Consider the following 27,313-nt stretch of genomic DNA (forward strand, 5'->3'; position numbering starts at 1 on the left):
AAACCAGATAAGTTTTGACAATCAATAATAAACAACAGACCATGACAGAGATGCCTGACCTGCAGATATACAGTACCAAGTGTAACCACAGACCATGACAGAGATACCTGACCTACAGATATACAGTACTTAGTGTAAACAAAGACCATGGCAGAGATGCCTGACCTGCAGATATACAGTACTTAGTGTAACTACAGACCATGACAGAGATGCCTGACCTACAGATATACAGTACTTAGTGTAACCACAGACCATGACAGAGATGCCTGATCTGCAGATATACAGTACTTAGTGCAACTACAGATCATGACAGAGATGCCTGACCTGCAGATATACAGTACTTAGTGTAACCACAGACCATGACAGAGATGCCTGATCTGCAGATATACAGTACTTAGTGCAACTACAGATCATGACAGAGATGCCTGACCTGCAGATATACAGTGTTAAGTGTAAAGCTTCTACAAATGGCAAACCTAGTCACTCAAAATCACTTTAAAAATTGTTTATTCACATCAGAAACACAGTTTTCCAAATTTTCATTAAGTGTACATATTGATATACAATGTACATGTAATAGAAGAATTAGAAAATGGTGAAATCCAGAAAAAAGTAGTAAGAAGACATAAAAGGTGATTTCAAGATACATGTACTAAGGAGGTGTAATTTTTGAAATCTAGATACCTGTGAGATACATGTACTTAGAAGGCTTAATGGTTAATTCAAGATACATATATGAAGAAGGCTTAAATGGTGAAATCAAGATGCATGTATCAAGAAGGCTTGATTGGTGAATTCAAGATACAAAATGTACATGTACTAAGAAGGCATAACTGGTGAATTCCATGCAGTTATACTTAGATGACATAATTAGTGAATTCCAGATACCTGTACAATGTACAATGTACATCAATGACACAATCAGTGATTCCAAGATAAATCTACTAACATGGTGTACTTGGAGAATTCTAGATATCAAACATGCATGTTAACCTGAAGTTCCTCATGTTTCAAGACCTATACGAAAAGTCATATGGGAGTAGATGGTCAGCAAGGTCTGTTTGATTGGTCAACCGTTGGCATGTCAGCAGGGTCTGTTTGTTTGGTCAACCGTTGGCATGTTAGCAAGGTCTGTTTCTCTGTTACTGAGAAATTTAGTAAATATGGAGAAAAAAAAAAACGGAAGAAGGTATAATCAAGAATTATAATAATTCTGTGAATAATACTTTAAAAGATTGGATTAATTTAAATATGACTTAATAAAGAGCTAATTTATCCATTAAACCTATAGTTCTAAATGAACAAAAAAAAAACAACTTCAGTTAGCCACAGACAGTAATATGCAACTCTTTCAATACTTTTACAAACCAAACATAATCTTTAAACTCTGGACCAGACAGCTAAAAATTTAAGAACATAACAATTTGTCATGCTACATGTACATGAACATTATTCAAAAAATATACATAAATACAGAATACAACTCCATGTTACAGAATAATTAAACTACATGTAAAATGTTAGGTACAACAGCAAATTATGGGATAGAACAGTTAAATTTGTATTAAATTACCAAAATTCAAAACTCAATAAATTTTCTTTTTGTTAAATAAACTATCTGCTCTGTTATTAAACACCTGTGGACTGAAGTTCTCATTACTTATAGTGGGTGGTATTGTTTGGCATGGATTAATTCATAGTGTGGAGTCTTGGAATGGATACATGTATGTGGAGTGCAATTTGAATAAAAACTGGATTTTCAATTCTACTAATATACATGTAGCTTAATATTTGTTTCTAGGAAGTGTGATAAACACTCTAACAGCATCAGATGTGGAGATGTGAAAAAAAAAATCTGGATATCGTAAATTTTAAGAAAAAAAGATAAAAAATCCGGGCAAGGGTAATTTCCAGGGGTGTTCAGGGAAGAAAATCTATCAATTAATTTCAATTGGCCATACTACCACTATTGACATCTACATCCACATGCATATCTGACAAATATCAATTAAAGAGTAATCAAAGGAACCAAGATTTGAGGGGAAATCAAAACATGGTAATCCAGAGAAGACAGGGCAAAAAGATACACACAACCATCATAAAAAAGTACAAAGAAACATCAGTAAATAAGCAGCTGGGACTCCACTAAAGAATGGAGGACATGGAACAGGTACACCAGTAGGGTAAGCTTACTTAAAGTTACCTTACCAAATTATACTAAAAGATTCCAATCCACACTTCCACTCCATACAACAACCTATGCCTGTTCATTTTAATCTATTTCATTATCCTTCTATCATCTTCCAAACACCTTCCTTAGAAAACTAAATCTTTAGGATTCTGTTCAGACAGGTTTTCAGATAATTAAAGGTTTAGTTTAGACAGGTTTTCTGATTATTCAGGGTTTTGTTTAGACTGATTTCACTGTACATTTACAGTAACCAAAAATACCTCTTATTGTTTTTAAAACAAAAATAATGTATTGGTTCACAAGCCTTCCTTCATCTTAAGTGAATAATTGATTGATTATGGTTTTTTGTCCTTTGGAAAATAATCCATACATGCTACACCAACCAACAGACCATGTTATGTGCTAGCCAGTCCAACACACTAACCCGAATCACCATTATACAAACTCCCAGAGGCAACAGACCACAGGTAGACATACTAGGCCGCTCGTGTACTACCTGATACCATTGTATCCCTTAAATTCTTGGTAGTGAAGAAGTGACTATGAGTTTTAAAGCCTTTTGTGTGACTTGATCGGGGTACAAATCCAAAATCTCCAACCAAAATTCATATTGGAGGGATGGTCAAAATTGCAAAAAAATGACAGAATTTCATCAGAACTTGCTAATAATGATTAAAAATGATGAATTTTCACAGTCAATTTCAAAGAAAATATGATGTAAAATAAAACTGTAATAATAAATTTGCATTACCCATATAATTTAGAACTGTTTTTTTTTTCTTTTCTTAAATATTGAACCTACATACACATGTAAATTTTAATCTTTAATATTTTCAGAGATAATGCATTCCTGTTTATAACCATTGAAACAATTAATGTGAGGGATTTTTATATAATTGCAAATTATTTTATTTAGGAATTCAATTATATCATACTTTTCACAGTAAATATATTAATTTTAACCAAAAACTTCCCACAAATCTTATATTTTATGTAGGGATATGATCTGTATATCAGTAGTTCTCCTCACTTCTTGTTATCAATAATAAAATATTGTTGAAAAGATGAAGATTAGTGTGTAAAATAGAACATGTGTAAGACATTTAATGCTCTTGACACATTTTGCAAAAACTTAACATTACTTAACGTCTTACAAGGCCAAAAAGAAGTCCCTCAAATCTTCATTTGAAAGATCTAAATTTTATTTGCAGCATAGAAAGAATATTATTCAGATGAATAAGTGCCCGAAACATATTTACTGATTTTGATGGAGATATCAATTAATAAAAAGAAATTATATATGGACTATACTCTGTGTATTCCTTCAGTAGGGAAGTTCCTGAAATGCACTGGTGATATAAGATTCAAAAACCCAACAGAAAAGGGGCATTTCCTTATCTGAATAATCAGCTGATTGATTGAGTGGTTTATTATGGTTTAACATCCAATATTTATTTCATGCATTTCAGGATGAAATGGTTGACATGCTGATGATTGACCAATCAAACAGACCCTGCTGACATGCTGATGGTTGACATCAAACAGACCCTGCTGACATGCTGATGGTTGACCAATCAAACCAACCTTGCTGATATGCTGATGGTTGACCAATCAAACAGACCCTGCTGACTTGCTAAGCCAGATCTTTATTGTGTTAGCTCACACGTGCAACAGCCTGCAGTTGCTATCCCAGTAGGATATTTTTTCTGACTGAGCCAATAAAATATTGACTACCAATTTCAAAAACTTGTGTGTGACTTGGTCAGGGATCAAACCAACAACCTCTAACACTCCAGGCCAGCATGCTAACCTGAGACTGCAGGGGATCAAACCAACAACCTCTAACACTCCAGGCCTGCATGCTAACCTGAGACAGCAGGGGATCAAACCAACAACCTCTAACACTCCAGGCCAGCATGCTAACCTGAGACTGCAGAGGATCAAACCAACAACCTCTAAAACTCCAGCCCAGCATACTAAGAATGAAGAAATAAACTTTGAATGGCCTTAGAATCAGGAATTTAAATTCCAATGTCTAGAAAACCAAAAAATTAATTTAGAATGACCTGAGGATCAAAAAATTAAAAATTGAATTGTTAAAAGGTTTTTTTTTTCTTTTTGATGATGGCATGTTTATACTTAGTTGTAAGGTTTTGTAATATCTTAATGTAACGGAATTAGATACATGTATGGTGCATAATTTGTCAAAGAGAAAACAACCTATCTGGGATAAAAATGTCAGCCAAAGGCCATCCTTTAGTTTTCAATGAAGGACAAGGAAACCCTCATGCCACAGGGCAGGCTGCAGCTGGCCCAAAAACATCATTATACACAAGTGCAGCAAAAGAGTTACCCCCATATACTCAAGTAACATAAAAAATAAATTTATGGTGAAAATGAAACAAGATATAGAGGCCAGAAATTCCTGACTTGTGTCAGGTGCAAAAAAACAAATATGTTAGGGTTAAAGTAGTTTGGCATGATCACAACCCCCCCCCCCTTTTAAATCTGGCCACTGTGGAAAAATATTACACAATTAAACACACCTAAAAATCAGTTCGAAAAGATCTGAGTCCCTTGTTACAACAGAAATAAAGAAACTGAATATAAATTACACAGATGTACATGTACAAACTAAAGACTACTAGCAGTCAACTGACATGCCAGCTCCAGACCAGTTTAAACCTACAAAAAGTTATGTCTCCAATGTATATAAAATCAATCCAAGTTCTTTCCATGCGGAGTTGAGAGTCATGGTACATCGTAAGTCATTAAATAAGGACACAACCCATGTCATGCCAAAAAATGTTTATGATACATACAACTTTGTGTATAATTACCCTATGTGCCACTATCTTGAATACTTATATTTTTTTAACATCCCCTTCAGAAAAACAATTATAACTATTATTAACAAGTTTTTTTGAGATTTTTGGTTGAAGATTTTATCATATCACTATATAGTCAGACATGTAACCAGTGAAGACTGTGATATAATGTCCCTATCTAAAGTTAACCTGTACATAGTGACCAGGATTTTGCTATCCTTTGAAAAATGCTTTCCAGCACCTTTGGCAAAAAATGAGGACTAATTTTAGGGCTAATTTAGGGCCAAAATTAGGAAAGTAACTAACACTGAGAAAATTTTGTATCTTTCTTTCATTTCTTATGTGAATTCCTGACAGGACACCTGATGAGTGGGATGAAGAAAACCTTTATAGACAATAAGGATGCACTGTCTTAAATACAAAACAAGCAGTCATTGAAAAAAAACCTGCAAGGATAATTTTCGAAACTCCTGAGACAGCTGTGAATTTACATGAAATTTTAGGAATTCACAGGAAAATAAGGACTTTTATAGGAATTCTCAACAAATTTAAAAGTTTTTTAGGGAATTTTAGCCAAACTGACTGCTGGACAGCTTGGTTATGAGGTACATGTACATGTACATGTAATTGTAGTTCCCATAAACCAGAAAAAATACTAATTAGATATATTGTACAGTGTGCATGTTTAAATCGTGTTTACAAGCCATTCTTACCTTCTATATGAATAGAACTCACAGTTTAATCTATAGTGCTATAAAGCAACCAACTATTTCAGTCAAATTTCACTTGCATTTCATGATCTATACATCCTGACTTGATTTTAATTCCCTCAATCTGAATTAATTCATGATAAATCTGGACCACAATGCAGCAATTTTCTCCCAACTATTGTAAACATTATGGTAATCAGCTCCACCCCCTTTTCTTCAGATTGCACAATACTCAAGAGAGTATAAAAAACATGATGCATACAAATTCACATGGGTTGGTTTAGAATTAATACATAATTTGCTTTTTTTAACTGATTAAGATGAGTAGCAAACTAATTCCCAATAAATTACAGATTTCTCAACACTCATTATATTATCATGAAGCTTCTCAAATTTAACACGATGTAGTGTCATAGTGCTCTTGAGAAGTTTTGTGAAAGCTAGTCTTTCTGGCACCAAGCTATTGTTAGTCGTCAATTTCAAACTTTAGTTGTGTATCTTTGTATGTGAATATTTGAAGAAGGTGCTCTTAAAACAAACTCCTTTTCTTTAGAGCCAAATTGAATTAGCTATTGTAAATGTCTATTGACTTTGGGACAATGAAAATCCATGACAAGAAATAGATACTTCATCTGAATAGAAATTGAATAAGCACAGGAAAAATTAACTGAGGTTCCCTACTGGGTAAAGCCTTAAATAAGGTACTGTGAAATCTATCTTAACTGAACCTGATTTAACCAAACAACTGCCTAAACAAGACTATTAGGGGACAACTATTAGATTTTGAGGAGGACTGTTAAATTTCACCGGGTTAGAATATTTGTTTTTGATATTTTGCGAGTCCAATATTTTTTTTCACTCTCATAATAATTGATCAAGATAATTTATTACCATGTCAATGTATAAAGTATCTGGACTGAGGTCAGAAAATTTATTTATTTTCTAGGAAGTGTAGGCCAAAATAATTATTATTGACTTTTAAGGGGTCAAAATATTCATTTCTATTTACCAGTAATTACATGTACAGTATATGAAAAGCATTACAATTTGTTCACAAAGGGAGATAACTTACTTTTTTCATATCAATTCATTCTATTGTAACTGAACTTTGACCTGTACCAAAATTCAGTAAGCTATATAGAATCATAACACACTAGGCCAAAAGTGATTATTACATGACAAAAATGATCTTTTGACTCCAGACAATTAAAAAGGATTTGTTGTCTAACTTTGAAATAGTACTGCACCATTAAGTCCAGTTAGCCATATGGAATTAGAACACAATAGTTTAAAAATCCAGTCAGCCATAAGGAATTAAGACCTAAACCCAATTATCACAAGTACATGCAGCATGACAAAATGTTCTGTAAAATGATCTTTTGATTCCAGACAATTAAATTGCATTGATTGTCTAACAATTTATGAAATACCTTGACTTGAAATGGCATGGGTAAATACAATGTAACTGCAGTGTTCTCCCCATATTTTTTAAATAGCACAGTGCTTACTGGCATAGCACGGCTCTTTTGGCCTTCATCCAGTACAGTGCCTACAGTGCATTCTAACTAAAATCAATTATTGATAGCGCAATGCTAAGAAATCATAGCCCTGCAAAGTTTAATGGCCTGGGAAGAACACCAAACTCCACATATATTCATATCTATAGGTATCTTTTCTACATTTACATACATGTAGTGCTGACATACATGTAGTTGTGACAGTGTACATGAAGTATTGACATACATGTAGTACTGTAAAAAACTATTGTTGGTGGGAAACTAATTTTCATGGTTTTTTATGGGTAGGCCAAACTAGGAAATTTGGTTCACAACGAAAAAGATTTACTTTGATGGGTGCATTAAAAACCTTAAAACCATGAATTCAAGAATCTATCAACATGTGTTCCTTTCTTTATCCATTAAAATTGGTATCCACCAATTAAAGTACTTTCACAATAACTGGTCAGAGAAGTGCACATGTATCCATAACTACGTTTTGTATGGGCACCATTTACATGTACATACATGTAGTAACTGGTTAGAGAACTCCACAAGTATGCATACATGAACCTATACATATCTTTCCTACATGTACATGTCGTAATTGGTTAAAGATCTGCCCATATATTCATAACTATGGGCATCTTTTCTCCATGTACATGTATATACATGTAGAAACTAATCAGACATCAGCACATGTACATGTATTCATAACTACAAATGTATAGGCATCTTTTCTACATGCATATATTGTACATGTAATACATGTAATGACTGGTTGGAAAACTGTACATATATTCATAACTATAGGCATCTTTACTCTTATAGCCCAGTATTTTCTATCTCAGGCCAGAGGTTAATCAAAAGATTTTCTAAAAAAGGGGAGCTCAGGCTATCATATGCACATTTGTGCCTTAATTCTACTAAATTATTAAAAAGGGGAGGTTCTAACCCCTGGACCCCCTTCCTCACATCTAACCCCTGGAACCCCCCCTTCCTCATATCTAACCCCTGGAACCCCCATCCTCACATCTAACCCCTGGACCCCTCCCCCTCCTCACAACTTTCCCCTGGACCCCCCTTACTCACATCTAACCCCTGGACCCTCCTTCCTTGCATCTAACCCCTGGACCCCCTCCCTCATATCTAACCCCTGGACCCCACTTCCTCACACCTAACCCCTGAACCCTCCCTCCTCACATCTAACCCCTGAACCCCTTCCTCACACCTAACCCCTGAACCCTCCCTCCTTACATCTAACCCCTGGACCCCTTACCTCACACCTAACCCCTGGACCCCCTTCCTCACATCTAACTCCTGGACTTCCCCCTTTCCTCACATCTAACTCCTGGACCTCCCTTCCTCTCACCTAACCCCTGGACCCCACTTCCTCACATCAAACCCCTGGACCCCCCATTCCTCACATTGATCTGCTACTTTCAGTCTACTCCTGCAATATCCAATGATAATGTTTCATCAAAATGTTCTGTATTTTTCATCAATGCAGATTAGTTAAAATTAAAACCAGTTTGAAATTTTCCCTATTTTCACCTCAAAGCATAAAATTTAGTTAGTCTCGCTTTCCAGTATTTATTTGCATATATTTTGCAAATAAAATTGTCCAGTTCTCAACCATATTTGCTAATCTTCTATTTGAAGTTTAAAATACACGTAATTGATGTGTCAAACTTGAGTTAGAACCACTTGAGAAAGTTTCGATATTGAAAATTTAAAAATCAATTATGAAGCTACAGAAAGTGTAAACACTTTTTTATGTTGTATTTCTGAATATTCCCATCCACTCAGATCAAAGTAGAAACCTAGGCCCTCTAGTTAACTACGCAGAAAATTTTGAATTGAAAAGATTCTTAAGAGTATTGTGTTTTGAAATTCGGGACAAGCCACAAGTAGAGTGTACCACTCCTAAAACATCTGTTGTATCTTGTTAAAAAACCAGCACTGTCCTAGTTTATTCAGTGTTAAAAAATCAAAGTTAGGCCAAAAAATAAATAAGTTGATTCTCATCCCTTCTTGCCCCCTTAAAAAATGACAAAAATAAAAAAAAACTTCGGGAGGAAATTTAAAAATCAAAACATTTACTATTATTGAAATTTTAAAAAAAAACTTTAATTTCAAGATTATATTTCATTTTCACAGTTTGAAGTATTTGGACTGAGGTCAAAAAAATTATTTCTTTTTTAAGTGTACATGTAAGTCAGAATACTGATTTTCAACTTTTTCAGGGTTAGAAAAAAAATGCTAGTACCCATTCAGATTTCCTTTAAGGTGTACAAATGTAATTCTGTACAAATATTTCGTTAAGGAGTAATCAAGGGAACCAAGGTTATAGCGGTAATCAAAAGAATGTAATCCAGGGACAAAGACCCGACATGGAAAACAGACATACACAACAAACATACAGTATCTAAAATCATACATACAAAGTAACAAAAGCAAATGAGCAACTCGGACTCTAAAAACTGGGAGCATGGACCAGGTGCACCGGTAGGGTAAGCGTCCTCTGTTATTCTCGAAACACCAACCGAGTTGCTCATAAAAAGTCAAGTCCAAGGTAGACAAACGAGGCAAGGAAAACTATGACCCATTGAATAAATCTGTTTTCATGGTGCAGATGGATACACCATAACGATCCACGAGTTCATGATGACGACCATAGAACTTCTGTAGTGATGACTTCAATCTTGTAGAAACATAACCCTGTTCCCGGAAGCCTATTTGTTAAGAGTTCTAGTGCGATACAAAGTCTGCGTAGTTTCGGCAAGCTCTGTTAAATCATTCTTAAATTCACAGGGAAACTGATGAAATCAATCACACTCAGCTGGTAAGAGATTGGTAGAAGTGTCAATCCTTTGTTACTGCCCTGAATGCCAAAAGGTACATGTACACATGTAATTGAGAAAATAGCAAGATATTGGAGGAAATGCCAATACTTTGTAGTGCCCTACATACAAAATGGCAAAGAAAGCAACGAAATTCATTAAAGGGGAGATAACTCTTTATTTTCTGTAGAATATTGTTTTCTAGTCAGAAAACTTTAAATTCATTTTATGAGCCATCCATTGTGGATTTAAGAAAATACATGTATTTATACTTTTTAATATACATATGATATAAATATTACAAAGGAACAGAATATTCAGTGGGATAAAATTGACCCTCTGTCACCCATATCATAGGATCTGCCTGATTTTTACATGGACTGCCTCTTATATGTAAGTATATCAGTCTTCGTAAGAATCATGCAAATTTCATGTAATATGTAATACATGTACACTCCAAAAAAGGCCGCAAACTTTCTCTTCTTAATTTTAAGCTGTTTGTGTGGGTCGACATGTACATGTATATGTATATGATGAAATGTATATAAAATAATTTTTTCCAATGGTTTTGATCTTGATCATGAGATAGTTCAGTTTGAAAATACAACAGTTATATTGTATTCCATTTACAGAGTAATCACCCTAAATTTACAATTATATGTAAATACATTCTACATTTTGTACATGTATTTTCTAAGACCAAGGACTATAGGAAAAACCAAGTTACAAGTAATTTCTGTTAACTGTAACATTTTAAAAAAACCGAACAGGGTCCAACTTTCCAGGCATCCTGGACAAGTACAAACAAGGGGGACCGAGGCTTATGATTACGCCAAAGTACCTTAACACTGCCACATTTTTAGCGTCTGTCCCAAGTTATGAATTTCTGGCCTCTGTATGTCCTGTTTTGTTTTCACCTGCAGTTTATTTTTAAGTTACTTGAGTATATAGGGACAACTGTTCTGCTGTAACTTTGTATAATGATGTTTTGGGGCCAGCTGCAGCCTGCCCTGTGGTGTAAGGATTTCCAATGGGTGGCCTTGGACTGATATTTTCATCCCAGTGGGGTTGTCTCTTTGATATCTACACCACCCTTATTCTCATTATATATTACTTGAATTTGGAATTATTTTGAGCTTAAATAAATAAGTGATTTTTTTTCTTTTTTTATAAATCTGTTACGCCTACTAAGGGGGTTAGTCATTTGGTAATAACTAAAGGGAGTTACATAAATAAAGTAAGTTTTCCTTGCCTTTTGTTATCCTACTAACCTTACCCCTTAGCCATGCTGACGTGACTAATACCCTGAGTAAGGGTTAACCTTACCCCTTAGCCATGCTGATGTGACTAATACCCTGAGTAAGGTTTAACCTTACCCCTTAGCCATGCTGACATGACTAGTACCCTGAGTAAGGGTTAACCTTAACCCTTAGCCATGCTGACATGACTAATACCCTGAGTAAGGTTAACCTTACCCCTCAGCCATGCTGACATGACTAATACCCTTAGTAAGGGTTAGATTTACAAATTATTTTTTTGAAATTTTCTAAATCAAAAATAATTCCTACTTCAAATAATACCTTGTTGTAAGTTGACTATTATGCCCCACTTTCCCTTTGGCAAGTAGAAGGCTTGAATTTTTAAAGGATTTATTAAGTTTGGTAAGCAAATTTCCAGTTAATCAATTAGTTTTCCTCTTGTGGAAACTTAAAATTTTGAAAAATCCTACAACACTGCACAATATCAAAAATAAAAACATGTGCACATGTAGGCTTTCTGCATGATTCTTAGCTGGAGTGCTACTTAAAAACACTGCATTATAAGAACTGTTTACAAATATCACAGATAAAAGACTATTATCCTTCTTCAATACAAAACAACTCTTTTTTTTAATATGTAGGCTTTCCAACTATGTATGACATTTTGCATTATTCTTAGCTGGAGTGTTAATTAAAAAAAAACTAATACAAAAATATGTGAAAAAAAAAAGCTTTAACTAGCTTACCTGAATCCAAAATCTCTAACTACTGTACGTAAAATGTAATTAAAAGAATCACCAATAATCTCCAATTACTACACACAGTGTATAGAGCGTGAAATTGTCGTCATGCACAAAAATCTGACTCAGAAATTTTCACACATGCAAATGTAATAAAGTACCATATTACAAAACCAATGCATGTTGATGCATAATGCAGTTGTTTTGTTTACAGAATGTCTAAACAAAAATACCACAATTCATTCAAACACACAAGCTGTGTACTACATCAACTCTAGATTCAACAAGAAAAAAAATGTTAAAATGATGTACTCTCATTCCATTCCCAAACAATTTTATACAACTGTGAAATTTACATTTTATTTTTCCAGGTGTCACTTATATTCGGAGGAAATGTACATTTAAATTTAATCCAACAGCTGTGGTACCACAGTAATAATTGAAAACTATTTAAACTTTTGAATTGTGCATCCAAATAAATCAACACTTTATCATAGTTATAAAGAGAATCTACACTTCACAAAACCATGATGTGAGGAACTTCATGTTGAATTTTGGGATTAAATGAAAGTTTCTGAAGTGTGTAAATAAAAGAAGGGTTGAAAGTTTCATTCTGATCATGACATTAGACAAAACACCAATGACCAAGCAGAGAATCTATTCATACTTGGGTGGCAATTATAATTTGTTTGCACTTAGGCCAAATATAAAAAAAAAAACTTAAGTGTTTTTATTTTTTATCGAAGGGAAATCAAAGGAACCAAGATTTACAAATGACAATCAAAAGATAACTGTATATTAATCCAAGAATAAAGGCTGAACAGGGAAAAACACATTCTAAACACAGAACTGAACCAATATAAAGTGCACGAAGTAATAAAAATAAATAGCAACCGAGTCTCGACTAAAAACTGGGAACATCGAACAGGTGTACTAGTACATGTAAGTCTTGTATTATAATGTACATGTCATGTGCAAGTTGAACAACTAAATGTTACTAAAATAATTCAAAATTAAACTGGTTCACTTCTGGACAGTTTAACAGTAAAAAACTATATATATGTACAGTAAACCAACTTATTTTTGCAACAACTGTAAACGTATTAATTGCTGATTTACACAGATTCTCTCAAGTGAGTATATTTGCGTGTATCAATTTTCACAGATTCCCTCAAGTGAGTATATTTGCGTGTATCAATTTTCACAGATTCTCTCAAGTGAGTATATTTGCGTGTATCAATTTTCACAGATTCTCTCAAGTGAGTATATTTGCGTGTATCAATTTTCTCAGATTCTCTCAAGTGAGTATATTTGCGTGTATCAATTTTTGCGGATTTAAGAAATTGATATGCATTATATAGTGTTAAAAATCAATTTCACATGCACTATTTTTTTCACAGTTTTCTGTCCAGGAAAGATTTATTTCCGTGTTTTTAATCAAATAATTGCTTGAACATATAAAGATAGTGCCTAAGTATGCTTTTTCGCAACTTTTTATTTTTGTGAAAATTCTACGTCTGCAAAAGTCTTGAAAAAAAATCGCTCACGAAAATTTGTTGGTTTACAGTAATTTTGACTTTATGTGCAAACAAATACATGTACATGTACATATTTCATGTTATATAATAATGTTATTTGTATAAATTTGAAAAGATACAAATCTTAACATAGTGTTTTCCCCAAAAACTTGTGAAGGCCTGGGGCTTTATGTATTTTGAGGGCACTAAACTGTTGTGCATTTTTTTTTAATTATAAAACCTATAACAAATAACCTCATCTTAGTAAGATATTGTAAAAGTATAATAAAAGGGAGCCAACACTATAGAAGTACAATTTGTATACATTTATATTTAAAAATTGCAAATGTCAAGGTAGAAAATTACAAAATAAAACTACAACTGAAAGCTGGATTAGGCCAATTGGGGCACAGTGTAAAATTTATAATGAAGGCAGCATGGTTCAGCACCATGCTAAATTGGTCTCAGGAAATCTCCAATATTTAAACCTATAATAAATGTTGGCTTGGCCTTTCTTATTTTACTAACCAAATGATACTTTGTGGTAGTTAGCCTGACCCTATTCAACATGAACACCTGGATTTAAACCGCTGAATAAATATTCATGATTTTACTTTTAATTCTAATATCAATAAAACTTATTAAAACTGTTCCATTAATCCCTGTCTAAACACTGTCAAAATACAAGAAAAACATACTTTCCAATCTACAAATTTCAAATAAAAAGCAGTGATGAAAGTGTTTCTAAATTGAATTTCTTGGTCTCCAAGTAAAGTAAGTGGATCCTAATAGGTTCTTATCACATTTAGTGTGAACCAGATTAAGGGTTCTTAACCCTCATGTAACCCCATCCAAGTATTGGTGAGAAAAATTATTTCTGTAAATATCTGATCCCATGACTACACAATTTTCAATCCAGACCATAAAACTTTTAAACACTGTACTGTGTATAGGAGGTTGCGAAAATAGAGAGCTTTGCTGTGGGGCGAATTACTGTGGTACATGTAACTTAAGTGTCAGTCTCTGTTAGAATCGGACAGTGAGTAAAACACAGTTTAAAAAAAAACCATGATTTTGAAAGTTTCATTTGACTTAAGTTGCACCATCAGAATCAGGAAATAATAAACAGCTGCACTGAAGAGCGCAAGATACGTCCGTCCATAAGAATAGCTGATGGTATAAATTTTAGAAAACAATAACCTGATTTCTGATTACCAAAAAATTAGTCTGTATATATAGTGAGCAAAGTTTTTTCTTCAGTTATTCAAAAAGTATAAATGATCTTACAACTGTTTGACATGATGAAAGTATACAATAGCATTTAAAAGGGATTCTTTGTTTTTGAACTAGATAAAACTTTAACAAACTACAGATTTGAAAACTGGACAAATAATTCATTATGTAAAAATATTATTATGAGGTAAGACCTACAGTTAATAGTACAATTCCTTCTACTTCTACTGTAAGGAAGTCCATATTGCCTTGTGGTCAGAATAATAAGTTTCTAGGGTACCACTCCGATAATTGTCAGTATTCATAAAAATCAAATCTATTGTAGAATTGAAGTTGTTTGTTAGTCCCACTATAATACAGCTTTTCAAAAACTGTAAGTAAGCAGCAACCTTATGTCGTGGTAATTACATCAGATTTGACAACAACATAGATTTTTAAGTGAAAAAAGTTCCGTAACTCTGGAATGACAAATCAATAATTCTTCAAAGGGAGCGTTCTTCTGTGAATATTAATATTGTGCTAAAATTTCATTTGAATCCGTAAAAGCGAATTTGAGTGATGGACGGAAGGACCAATGGACGGATGGACGGACAATGGTATACCATTATACAACCATAATCTAGCATGTCTGTAAAACTGTATGCAAAATTTCAAGAATAGTATCAGTACAGCTGAGTTATTACATCAGATTTGACAACAATATAAATTTTTAAGTGAATACAGTTCCGTACTCTGGAGCGACAAATAAAAAATTCTTCAAAATTGAAAGGGAGCTTTCTTCTGTTAATATTAATATTGTGCTAAAATTTCATTTTAATCCGTAAAAGCGAATTTGAGTTATCGTGCGACATGTGGACAACGGAATACCATAATACATCCCTTCTATATAGACGGGCGTATAAAAAGACAATATTTCAGTATCATTTTTGAAAACTGAGTTACAATTTCATTGCAATGCACTGAAAATAAACAATTCAAGGTCCATTACACTGTCAAAAACCTATCTCATGTTTCTAACATTCTATTGAAAAAAATTCTGAGCAAATCCAGCGATGCAGAGACTAAAGTTGAGTGAAGTTATATAATGTCAGATCAGGACCTAGATTGTCCTTAGTAAATATAAAGACATAAAAATAAATAAGATTTGCTTGTCCTCCAGGCAAGTATAACTTAACTTTTACTTGCATGAATGGTTCACTTTTTCCAGGACAACTTTTAACGTTCTATCCTGATGCATGTTTCTGATTTTCACCATTTTGCCTAATTCTTGCAAGTAAATGTACCTACAATTAAAGCTTGCCTTCCAATCTGACTCCTGCAAGATGAAGACCTCTTTTGTAATAAATGATCAGGAACAACTTTCTGCCTTACATTGTAGTTTAAGGAGGTAGACCAAGGGTAAGGGACATAACTCTTGAAAACAGTGATACATGTATGTTAGTGACATTAATTTTGCCAAAGCCTATCAAGCTTTCAATTGAAACAGAATGAAATCAGACCAAGTTACTTTGATGCTTACATGGGATTGATGTAAAATGCAGAGTACAAACATTCCAATGATTTGTAAGATTTTTGTCCCTTACCCTAGCTCTACCTCCTTAAATGGCATTTTCCCTTCTCAATTTACTACCACAATGCCCCAAAGAGATTTTGTTCATGAGGCTGTTCCCCTTTTGTAAATTTCCCAATCAGTTAGAAAAATTTAAAACTCAAAATTATTCTAAATAAGATCAAATGTTTTCCCATATAGAACCAAATAGTGCTGAATTATATGGTGTTTTCAAATGTTCTCCTGTGTTACCCATTATAAAATTAACAATTCTAACAAAATTAAAACTCTTGATTGTGTATATGTGCAATGTACATGTACATGTACAGTTATTCAAAATTTCCCAATCTGACATTTTTCACAATAAAAGAAGGAGTATTTGTTTTTTAAAAAAGCCAGAATTAAAACTGAAGATACATACATGTAACTGGTACAAGTACATGTTAATCATTAAAGTAGTAAGGTCTCACTAACCACTTCTAAAGTTTCCATTACTTTACATGTTAAACAAGTAATTTTCAATGTTTCACTGTGAATTCCCAGAACAAATGACACCTTACCGTTGCATACCATTGCTGAGCTTGGAACAATAAGGCTTTCAAAATCATTATTCTAAAGGTATGATGACCATAGAAATTCTTCACAAAATTTACATGCATAAAAAAATACTGAAAATCAACATTTTTACCTTTTCTGCTAACTGACAGCATGGAGGCAAATTACACATGTAAACAATATTCATACACTTTTGTAGTAAATTACAAATATGATTTTAAAGTACACATTCTCAGATTTATTTTGACTACTTTTGATCAGAATACACACAAATAATGCAATAACAACGCATATTTCTAGGTTCAGTGTGTTTTTGGTACTACATAGGGGTGGCCGTTTGACCAGCGAGTGATTAGTGAGACCTACAATGTAAGTACATGTACATTTTAAACCTTGGGCCCTGTGCAGGTCCGGGTGTCAAAAGAATAGGCCTGCAGCAGCGCTAAGCTTGTCGTAATAGGCCACTACATAGTGCTCAGAAACCTAGCCGGGGGCTAGGTGCTCTGCCCACAAAGCAACTGGGATGTGTGCCCCAGGTGGTGGAATGGGGTACCCCTGGCGTGTTACATGCTGGGGTTGTCAGGCTATAATACGGAAAACCTGACCGCAAACCATAGTGGTGCACCATGTTGGGAAAGATGCCACGTTCCTCGCACGTTAAAGAACCCTGCTGTGGTATTCGGTAGGAGTAGGAACCTTTGCACTCCGCCACAGGAGGCTAAATTGCCCGACCTTACCCATCCCCCCTTTTTCCAGTGGCAATCAAAATTTGTCGACCCTATTATCCGTGTGTCCCATCCTTTTTTTTTTTCATTTCATGTTCATTTTATCATCCATTTCATGTTCATCGTCTGAATATAGCTGAAATATTGCTGCTCGGACGTTAAACCCCAACAAACAAACAAACAAACAAATTTTAAACCTTGGTAAACAATCTGTGACCTGTCTAAAGAAATCCAATTTTACAGTCCAAAATGGGTTCAGTTTAGACAGACATTACTATATCTACACGTAATTATTCCATTTCTAAATTTAAAAATTCAAAATTTTACTTTTCAATGAAAAATTTTAATCCTTAATAAAAATTGGTTGAATTTTGCCATAATCAGATTATATGCGCATCAGTGAAAGGCAATGGTTATGGCACTTTTCTGCTTCTTTCCGCCATGTTTCATATTTGTCAAATTGTAAAGAAAACAAGTTCATCGTGGAGATTTTACAAAAAAATTCGGTCTTATTCAATTTAGATGTCACCCTGAATGTTTTGTATTTAACCAAACCCCAGGTGTTCCATGTAAAAAGTCAATGAAAAATCTTGTAAAAATCACGCCTCTAAAAATTAATTACTTTATAGGATTCTAGTATGTTCACTGATAGGAGTTAAAATTTAAATTGTTCAGCTGGAGTGTGAAATGACAGAAGATTTTATTTAACTTATACTGAGATATAAAATTCAGAAAGGTGATAGCTAATTGGTGTACCATTGTAGCACCACTACTTCCATGGAGGAGATTGGAGGAAGAAATATTACTGAGATATAACATTCAGAAAGATGATAGCTAATCGGTGTACCACTGTAGCACCACTACAACATGTACTTCTACGGAGGAGGTGCAGGTGGGGGTTAACTTTCTATCAAGATGTATATACATATATGTACGTATACTTGCCATTGGAATGGCCTGTTTTATTTTTTACACATCAGTTTAAATAATTAGATCATACATTGTACATGTAAATTATCAACATAAATATTGATGTTTATGGGTAGCACATGTAATGAGGGGTAAAACCAAAATACATACATGTACATGTATCAATGTGTTATAATTTGATGGTTTAACATTTAATCACAATTACAAAATGTATTAGGTCACTGATTACAAAATGAAAACCACTTCCGCAAGTTTTTTACATTTGTCGTAATCTGTGATGGATGCGACAGCATTAATCATGATTGATTTTTGTATTGACAATCACGGTTTGGTCACGAAACTCGCTAGTCCTGTGATCGACCATGATGACGATCTGTGATGAAATTTGTGATGCGATACAGCAAGTTTCGTGATGTAACCCACAAACGCATGACAATATGGTTGACGATCTTATTCTGAGTTCACTGTTTTCAAACATTACCTAGATTTTTTTTTTGAATATATAAGTATGTGTACAACTAACATTCAGTTTTTTGTTTAACCTGTGTTCATAGGACATAAAAATAATATAGAATGCATTGCAGATTTCAAAATTAAGGGAAATAACTCTGTAAATGACACTCGAATACAATAGAATCTATTGGATTTTCAATGTTGATTATCTCCTAAGAGTGGGCAGACTTTAATGAATAATTACACACTTTATAAAACAGAAAAATAAACCAACTTAATTACAAAAATAAAAATATGTAGCCTTTTTTGACAGTGTTCTCCCCAAGCCATTATAGCACTGTACTTTGCAGCGCTATTTCTTAGCACTGTACTATCAGTTATTAATTTTAGTTAGAATGCACTATGGGCACTTTGCTATAATTTTGGAAGTAGACAAAAAGAGCTGTACTATGAAAGTAAGCATTGTGCTATTTGAAAATTATGGGGAGAACACTGTTGGGGTGTAGTACATTTCTCAGATTTTGCACGATTCTTACAAAGACAGCTACTTAAACCTGTGACTGAGATCAGCAGAAAAACTAAACTTAACTTTATGATGATATTCAAAATCATAAAGCAAATGTACAAATGAATCAACTGACCTTTAACCTATCATACATGTAACTTGGCATGGCTTTTAATAATGTCTTTAATTCATGATTATGGTATGAATGTAAATTAAGTATAATTCAAACAGCATGTGTAAAAATTAAAACACAAAAAAAATTGAAGTTACACCAAGCACTGAGCTCAAGTTTCCCCAATAAGCAGGTGTAACATGTAAACAATATCTTTAAACATCCTACTTTTTAAGCATATCAAGTGCTAGCAAGTTGCATCAAATATTTGTGCAGTTGCTTATTACCAAAAATTTAAGATCGTGATACCCTGGCTATTTGACCTTAGTGTGTCAGTTACCATATGGTTTTGGCAATTTGGTCAGGTATATTTGACAAAAAAGTATGCAACAAATTATTTGCTTTACATGATTGGAGCTTTCAAAGTGTCATTTACAAGCATCAGTGTTGAATATCATACACATCTTGAACATGCTAATCAATTTTTAGGCCAAGGCTTTTTAAAATTTGTTCATTAATACAAGTTTTTACAAAAATAAAACATGAAGCTTATGTTACACTCATGGTCACACTAGGTACATGTACATGCAAACATATACATATAGTACATGACATGTACAATGTAGTTCATGTAGAATACCAACAAATTTGCTTACAATATACATTTGTGTTCATGCATGAACATGTACAATGTACATCTACACGTATTAAGCCACATTACCAAAATAAAAAATCAGTTTGTCCAGGTTTGAAACCCTGAGCAGTTGGAGCCATACACCATTGTAACTTGTTTATACATTGTACATGTAGCTTTGAATTTGGTTGGAATTAAATATCAGACAGTGTTCTAGGATTCTACTTTCCCGTCACCTAAGGCAAGTGCAATTTTGGTGTGGGAAAGTTGATTATTATGCGCCCACTTTCCCTTTGGTGAGTAGAAGGATTGTCAAATTTAGAAAGTAGCCTTCAAGTGTGGGGAAGTTAATCTGTATTTAGAGTTTCGCTGTGGAAACCTTATATTTTTAAAAATCCTAGATCGCTGATCAGAAACATTATAAGAAATTGACCATTATAACAGTGGCCTCTTTTCAGCCACAATTCATAAAAGTTCCAGTTACAACCTCCAAAATCAACCCCAACCTTTCTCTGGGGTAGAGCATGGTGTTGTACATTACAATACAGTCCTTTTCTTCAAATGACTAGTTTGATAATAATACAAGTACAGGACTGTTTAGTATTCAACTAGACCGAAACAAGATATGTACACATCATTTCACTAATTCAAAAGAGCCCCACAACTCCTTATTGTCTGAACATTAGGAAAATGCAAGTTTCAGGTCCATTTTATACCTCTAATCCATAATTGGTTAGTCATAACCTACAAAATAAATCCCAGCATTTCTTTGCCTTTGGTGGTATGGCATCTTTTGTTACAATTTCAAAGCAATCTATTTACTTCATGCACATGTACTTACAAATGTATTATCTTTGACATCAGGAAAAAGTTTGTCCCTTGCTCATTCCTCAACAGTTTAAGTCATAAATACAATGTAACACCAAAACTGAATCCAACTTTGACCTTTGGGGTACAGAATAGTGTGGAAAAGAGTATCATAACTACATGTACATGTATACTCATGAAATTTATTTCCATGAAAAGCTTGTTTTGGTCTCTTATTAGTCTCCTAATCAAGAACATTATGGGGGCCATATGTTGATAACCCCCAAATAAATACCAAGCTTCCTCTTTTTGTTGTTAGGAACCTCGTTATAAAACTTAATAAAGATGAACAAACTAATGTTCAAGTTAATGCCCGAAAACCAAGTGTTTACAGACAACAACAGGGATGACTGTATTATACAATTATAAACTAAGGACCGCAAACATTGTAACCAAATTAAAAATCAATCCATTCACCAGGAGCTGAATTTTTTAGAATGAAAATTGTCTTTATCATTATATTTATCAATTAAAAATCAAATCACATTCTTTGTATCTAAATATACATGTAGCTAATAAAAATAGTACATGTATGAATATCTTCAAAGGGAAATATTAAACTAACAATTTTTGTTGTTGCAAGACAATTGATTTACAAGTATAGTATGTACACTGTACATGTAAGATGAACATGTAGTCCATTCAAAATCATCATGTGAGTCAATGGTGAATGTACTGTAATTGTTCTGTTTAGATAACATCATAGTTTCTATAATTATAATATCAACAATGTAGATCTCAGTCATCCTGAATAAAAAATATGCTGGGGTGGTCAGGCCATAAGACAAAAGACCTAACCGCAAATATAGTTGTGCACCATGTTGGGAAAGATGCTATGTTCCTCAGGAAGAGCTTTGGCTTCGCCACAGGAGGCTAAATTGTCCCACCCTACCCACCTCTCCCAATTTCCAGAGGCAAGCAAAACTCGTTGACCCTATTATCCTTGTGTCCCATTCCATGTTTTTCTCATTTCATCATTTTATGTTCATTTTATCATCCATTTAATGTTCATCATCTGGATATACATGTATTAAATGTAGCTGAAATATTGCTCTTCAGCATTAAACACCAACAATCAATCAATCTAATTTGTGTATGTTTGAAAACATTGTAATGAGCAGTAGAGTTACTTTATGTCCATACCAGAGGAAACCTTTAAAATCAAACATTCATTTTTTTTTCTCTCCAAGTGTTTCAACCTCAGTAACTGACAGTTTGCTTATTCCCTTCAATATTGTATAAAATTGTTAATTTGTGATCCCTAAAAGCACGTCTTAATGCTCAGAACTTTCCCTTTCTGTGTGTCTGCAAAGGTGTCATCAAATCATGTGATCATTCTGATCAGTTACACATGTACCTTTCTGTTTTGTGGTGAGGATCTAAAGGAGTTGGATTTAAATGAATATTTAGTTGGTAATTGCTATGAAATCAAAGTTTATTTTCCAACTTTAAGTGAGTTTTTATTTGTGAAGTTACCAAACCTTTTTTATATTTCCTCTATCCTTATCTCAAAGCATCAAAAATCATAATGCAGAAATACAGAAAATTAAGTAAAAAATAGACATCTTTTGATATACATATACATGTACAATGTAAAATGTACATGTATATCTTAATCTTGACTATACATTGTACATGTACAATGTAGATACGCATTTAGTAATGCAAGTATCAAGGATATTGAATACAATTTCATTGTAATTTCAACTGGATTGATGCAACATCAAATTTATGTTAGATGCTAAAATGTAACATAACACATTTCCAAAATTTGTCGTTCATTTAAAACCTCAGTGACTTTTTATCTGAACTTACATGTTTCTATGGTGATTAAATTCACATTTGGTATGAATAAAAATTCCAAGAACCCATACAACTGCCATGTACATGTACATTATAGCATATAATTTTCAGTCATCAGGGTATATTGGCCTCGGTAGAACAAAACCTTCATTAAAAGTCCAAATAAAAATGCCGTTTGAGAGAATAATTTTTTTTTCCTTGGTCAGCTCCCTATGTTTGTGAGGCATAAGGTCATGATGATCTGGACTAAACCTCAGTATAAAAAAATTATAATTTACATTGACCTTAAAATAATTCACACAACAGAGCATCTTGACCCCAATAAAATGCATTACCCTAAAATCTATATTGTTTATCAAATGAAATATTGTTCAATGGTGCCACTAAGTCTGATCAGTCTAGTGTGTCCAACAAACATACTGCCCTGTACTTGTAGGCTACACCATATCGATTCAGAAAGAAAATGGATGTCGAACAGTCTACAAATGTTTCCCAATTTCTCACATCTTTTGTATTAAGTTTTTCCGCTGTTATAAACAACGAACGAACACTGATAAGTTATAGTATAGTCGTGTTGACAGAACATGAGACACACAGTCAAGTCATCCTATAAAGCAAGTCCCTTTTTAACTGGAGAAGTTGTGGTCGACAAAATAAGAGTGTGACTTACCATCAACCAGACATATTATACCAAGAAGCAGTGCAAGTCGAATTATTTCCATAGTCTTTGATTTCGGTCAATTTTTCGCCTCCATGACAGGTACCTTTTGTGTTTGATCACGTGACGTCAATTTATTCCGATGCACAGTAATTTTACTATAAACCTACTTATGACCTAAGAAACAACGCGCCATAACGGCCTACGTGAAATAAATGTTTATTTAAAAAAGGACAAAAACGCAAAGTTGACTTCGGTTTTTGTATCTAAAAGCATACAGCCATTATCTTTTTCTCCTATAAATTAAGCCGTTCATTTCGGCACACTCCGAGTTCCTATACCCGGCGTATAGGATAATTTCGTTTTTTTGGTGCGATATCCAGACCCACTAGCAAATGCTGTCTCCTGACTAAAATCTTAACCGACTGTTAGAAAACAGCAAATTAAACTCGAAAACATTCATAGCAGTTGGGCTGGCATTAGCAAAGGGGTACCACAAGGTTCTATATCACTCTGTAACTATATGGACGATAATACCCTGTCGTTTTCATTAGCTATGTCATAGAGCAGCCACACATTTATATTTTCTCAATTCTGGTGATATTAATATTATTATAAAGGCTAAATGTAAAAGAGTTTCAAAACGGCCCTAATCATCTCACCAATGTAACACAACACACTTTCTTAACTTATCTCCAAATTGTTTCAATAACCTGGTCAGTAAAAAAAAACAATCCAATTATTTTCACGTACAGCAATATCTTGGATATCCAACGGGAAAGAACTTCTTTTGGCAAAACTTTATTTCGGTATACAGCTCCTGTATTATGGAACTGCTTGTCTGAACTTTTCAGGATAGAAAGTAGCTTCTCACAATTTAAAAGCTTGCTTCAGTCCTGGAATGGCTCAGAATGCAGAGTGCATGCAGATAGTCAGATTTTTATCTTTGCTTTTTTAAATCTTTTTTATTTTGGCTTACATTTACTTTTGCTTCTAATTGTATTGTTTATGCTTGAATGCTATAATGCTAAACTGTGTGCTTTTAATTTATTTATATGTGCATGAACAGTTGTTTTTATGTTATGTATCCGTTATTTATGTTCGGTGAAAGACTCGTGATAGCTTATGTTTGTATGTTATTAGACTTGCTACAAGTATCCCTCTGATAGCAAATCTACGAATTAAACCGGGAGTTCACAGAAATTAGTAGTGGTGTTATCAGAGAGGTTAATTACAAAAAAATTCTGTCAAACATGCATTTATAATGAAGAGGAACTTGTACCAAGTCTTGTATGTTATAAATCATGCCGAATCAAAATAAAGTTTTCTATGTCTATGTCACTGAACGTTACTAGTGAGGCAAGAGATATATTTAAAGTCGCATACTGAGTCTCTACACTTATTTAAGTCACATATTTTTGGGTAATAATGTTTATTGTACAATTATATCATTTACAGCACTGCCATCACAGACCTAACACAGGGGCGGACCCAGACATGCACTTTGAAAAGGAGGGTACAAGCCGGGATTCCTACGAAAAAGGGATATTATTAATATGATTGTAGGCTATGTCAGTGATGGACGGGGCTCATTTATTGTTATGTACCTATATGCGACATTTCATTTGGTGAGGAGAACGTGATGGACCTCCTTCTTGGAAAGTTTAATACATTTCTACAAACGAATAATTTTCAAATTATTATTAAATAAATAAATAAATAAATACCGTCTTTTTTTGGAGTAACAACGATGAACAATGTTTTTGGTTCGGGATTTTAATGGAGTATGGGGAATAGAAGTATAAAGAGTTGAAAAATCATAGGTTTTAATGCAATTATATTCTAATAACTTTGAATTGAGGGTTTCCAGAAGATCTTACGAATTTTTCAAGATTCACATTGAATTAATACCATTACGGAAGTGACAAATAGTTTCATTATATTTTGACCACATGTCTCAACAACTTAACTATGACGAAACATTGCGAGTCAACAGAACAGAACATATTGTATTGCCAATTAAGGACCCACAGGGGGCTAAATGAGTATAGTATACATCTTTGCGCATCTTGTAATTTATATACGTGTATTATATCGCTAGCTTCCCCCTTAAGAAAAACTGCCTTGATGGTCACAGTGGTCTTACCTTGAGAGATATGCCTTGATGGTCTCAGTGGTCTTACATTGAGTCAATCGTTCTTGATGGTTTCAGTGGTCTTACCTTGAGTCAATCGTTCTTGATGGTCACAGTGGTCTTACCTTGAGAGATATGCCTTGATGGTCTCAGTGGTCTTACCTTGAGTCAATCATTCTTGATGGTCTCAGTGGTCTTACATTGAGATAACTGCACCTTGATGGTCTCAGTGGTCTTACCTTGAGAGAACTGCCTTGGTGGTCTCAGTGGTCTAACCTTGAGTCAATCGTTCTTGATGGTCTCAGTAGTCTTACCTTGAGAGAACCACATTGATGGTCTCAGTGGTCTTACCTTGAGTCAACCGTTTTTGTCCTGAATTAACATATCTGCCATTCCTATGTACATGAATATATCTTTCAATTCCCCCATAAAATAAAAACCTTCTAGACGTGGTTTAACAAAAAAAGACTCATTAATAAATGTTGAAAAACCTGTGTGTGAGCAAATTTTACTCTCTCGAAATACCCCTCACCAGAAACCATATAAGAGGGTTCAAATAGCACTATGTGATAAAAAGCAATGTGAATGTTTCATTAAATTCTATTGAATTCTGTGCCACAGAACATAGGAATTAGACAGAAGTTTTTCGCATATATCTCCAAAATCGTTATGTTTAGCCAGATTCTGTAATTGTAAAAAATGGTGAGCATAATAAAATGTATCAGTGGTCAAATTTTGTGTGAATCATGTTCAAATTATTGCTTTTAATAGAACCCTTTGTAGCTCCGCCATAACTAGGAATAACACAGTAGCTACATTACATTTGTTCTGTTGTAGTAAGCAACTTACTATCCTTTACACGTGTAAGGTTTTGCGGAATAATCCATCTGTATCATTGCATTTTTGTGGAGAATTTTTCTTGAAGCAAAGTATCATATACTGTTTTGGAAATCGTATCACTATTCAAAGAGTAATAAAGGGAACCAAGGTTATAGCGGTAATCAAAAGAATGTAATTCATGGACAAAGACCATACATGGAAAACAGACATACGCAACAAAGAACATAGAGTAACTAAAAGGTTAATTTATGACCCCATTACTGTAAAAATTTGTGCATAGTATACTTCAATAACTGTCAATACAGAGAAACTAATACATCATTATATATTATCTATACTGACAAAACTTTTGACATGACTCAGTGTATTCTCTACTAACAGAATACTGACACATCTCTGTGTATTCTCTACTGACACAACTCTGTATTTTCTATTGACAGTACCACTGACCCAAATCTGCATTCTCTACTGACAGAACTACTGACACAACTGTGTGTATTCTATAGTGACAGAACTACTGACACAACTCTTTGTATTCTCTAGTGACAGAACAACTGACATAACTCAGGGTATGCTCTACTGACAGAACAACTGACACAACTCAGGGTATGATCTACTGACAGAACAACTTACACAACTGTACGTGTATTCTCTAGTGACAGAACAACTGACACAACTAAGGGTATGCTGTACTGACAGAACTACTGAAATAACTCTGTGTATTCTTTAGT

At 33.9% G+C, this 27,313-nt stretch overlaps 1 protein-coding gene across 3 annotated transcripts in view; it reads right to left on the bottom strand.

Annotated features, from left to right (window-relative positions):
• LOC148599983 (activin receptor type-1-like) overlaps positions 1-23,761 on the bottom strand; it is a 40,539-nt gene extending 16,778 nt beyond the window's left edge. The window contains exon 1 of one of the 3 annotated variants that reach the window (XM_088557293.1): positions 23,621-23,761. In XM_088557293.1, coding sequence (XP_088413419.1) covers positions 23,621-23,672 — 52 coding nt within the window. In that variant the 5' untranslated portion in view covers positions 23,673-23,761. Of the gene's footprint in view, positions 1-5,732; positions 5,884-12,073; positions 12,217-23,620 lie in introns of those variants that run through there. The other 2 variants (XM_088557294.1, XM_088557295.1) reach the window with 2 other exon arrangements.
• Positions 23,762-27,313: the final 3,552 nt, after the last annotated feature.

Source organism: Perna viridis, chromosome 13, assembly GCF_037379345.1.
Source record: "Perna viridis isolate PV_CMFRI_1.1 ecotype Kerala chromosome 13, ASM3737934v1, whole genome shotgun sequence".
NCBI lineage: Eukaryota > Metazoa > Mollusca > Bivalvia > Mytilida > Mytilidae > Perna > Perna viridis.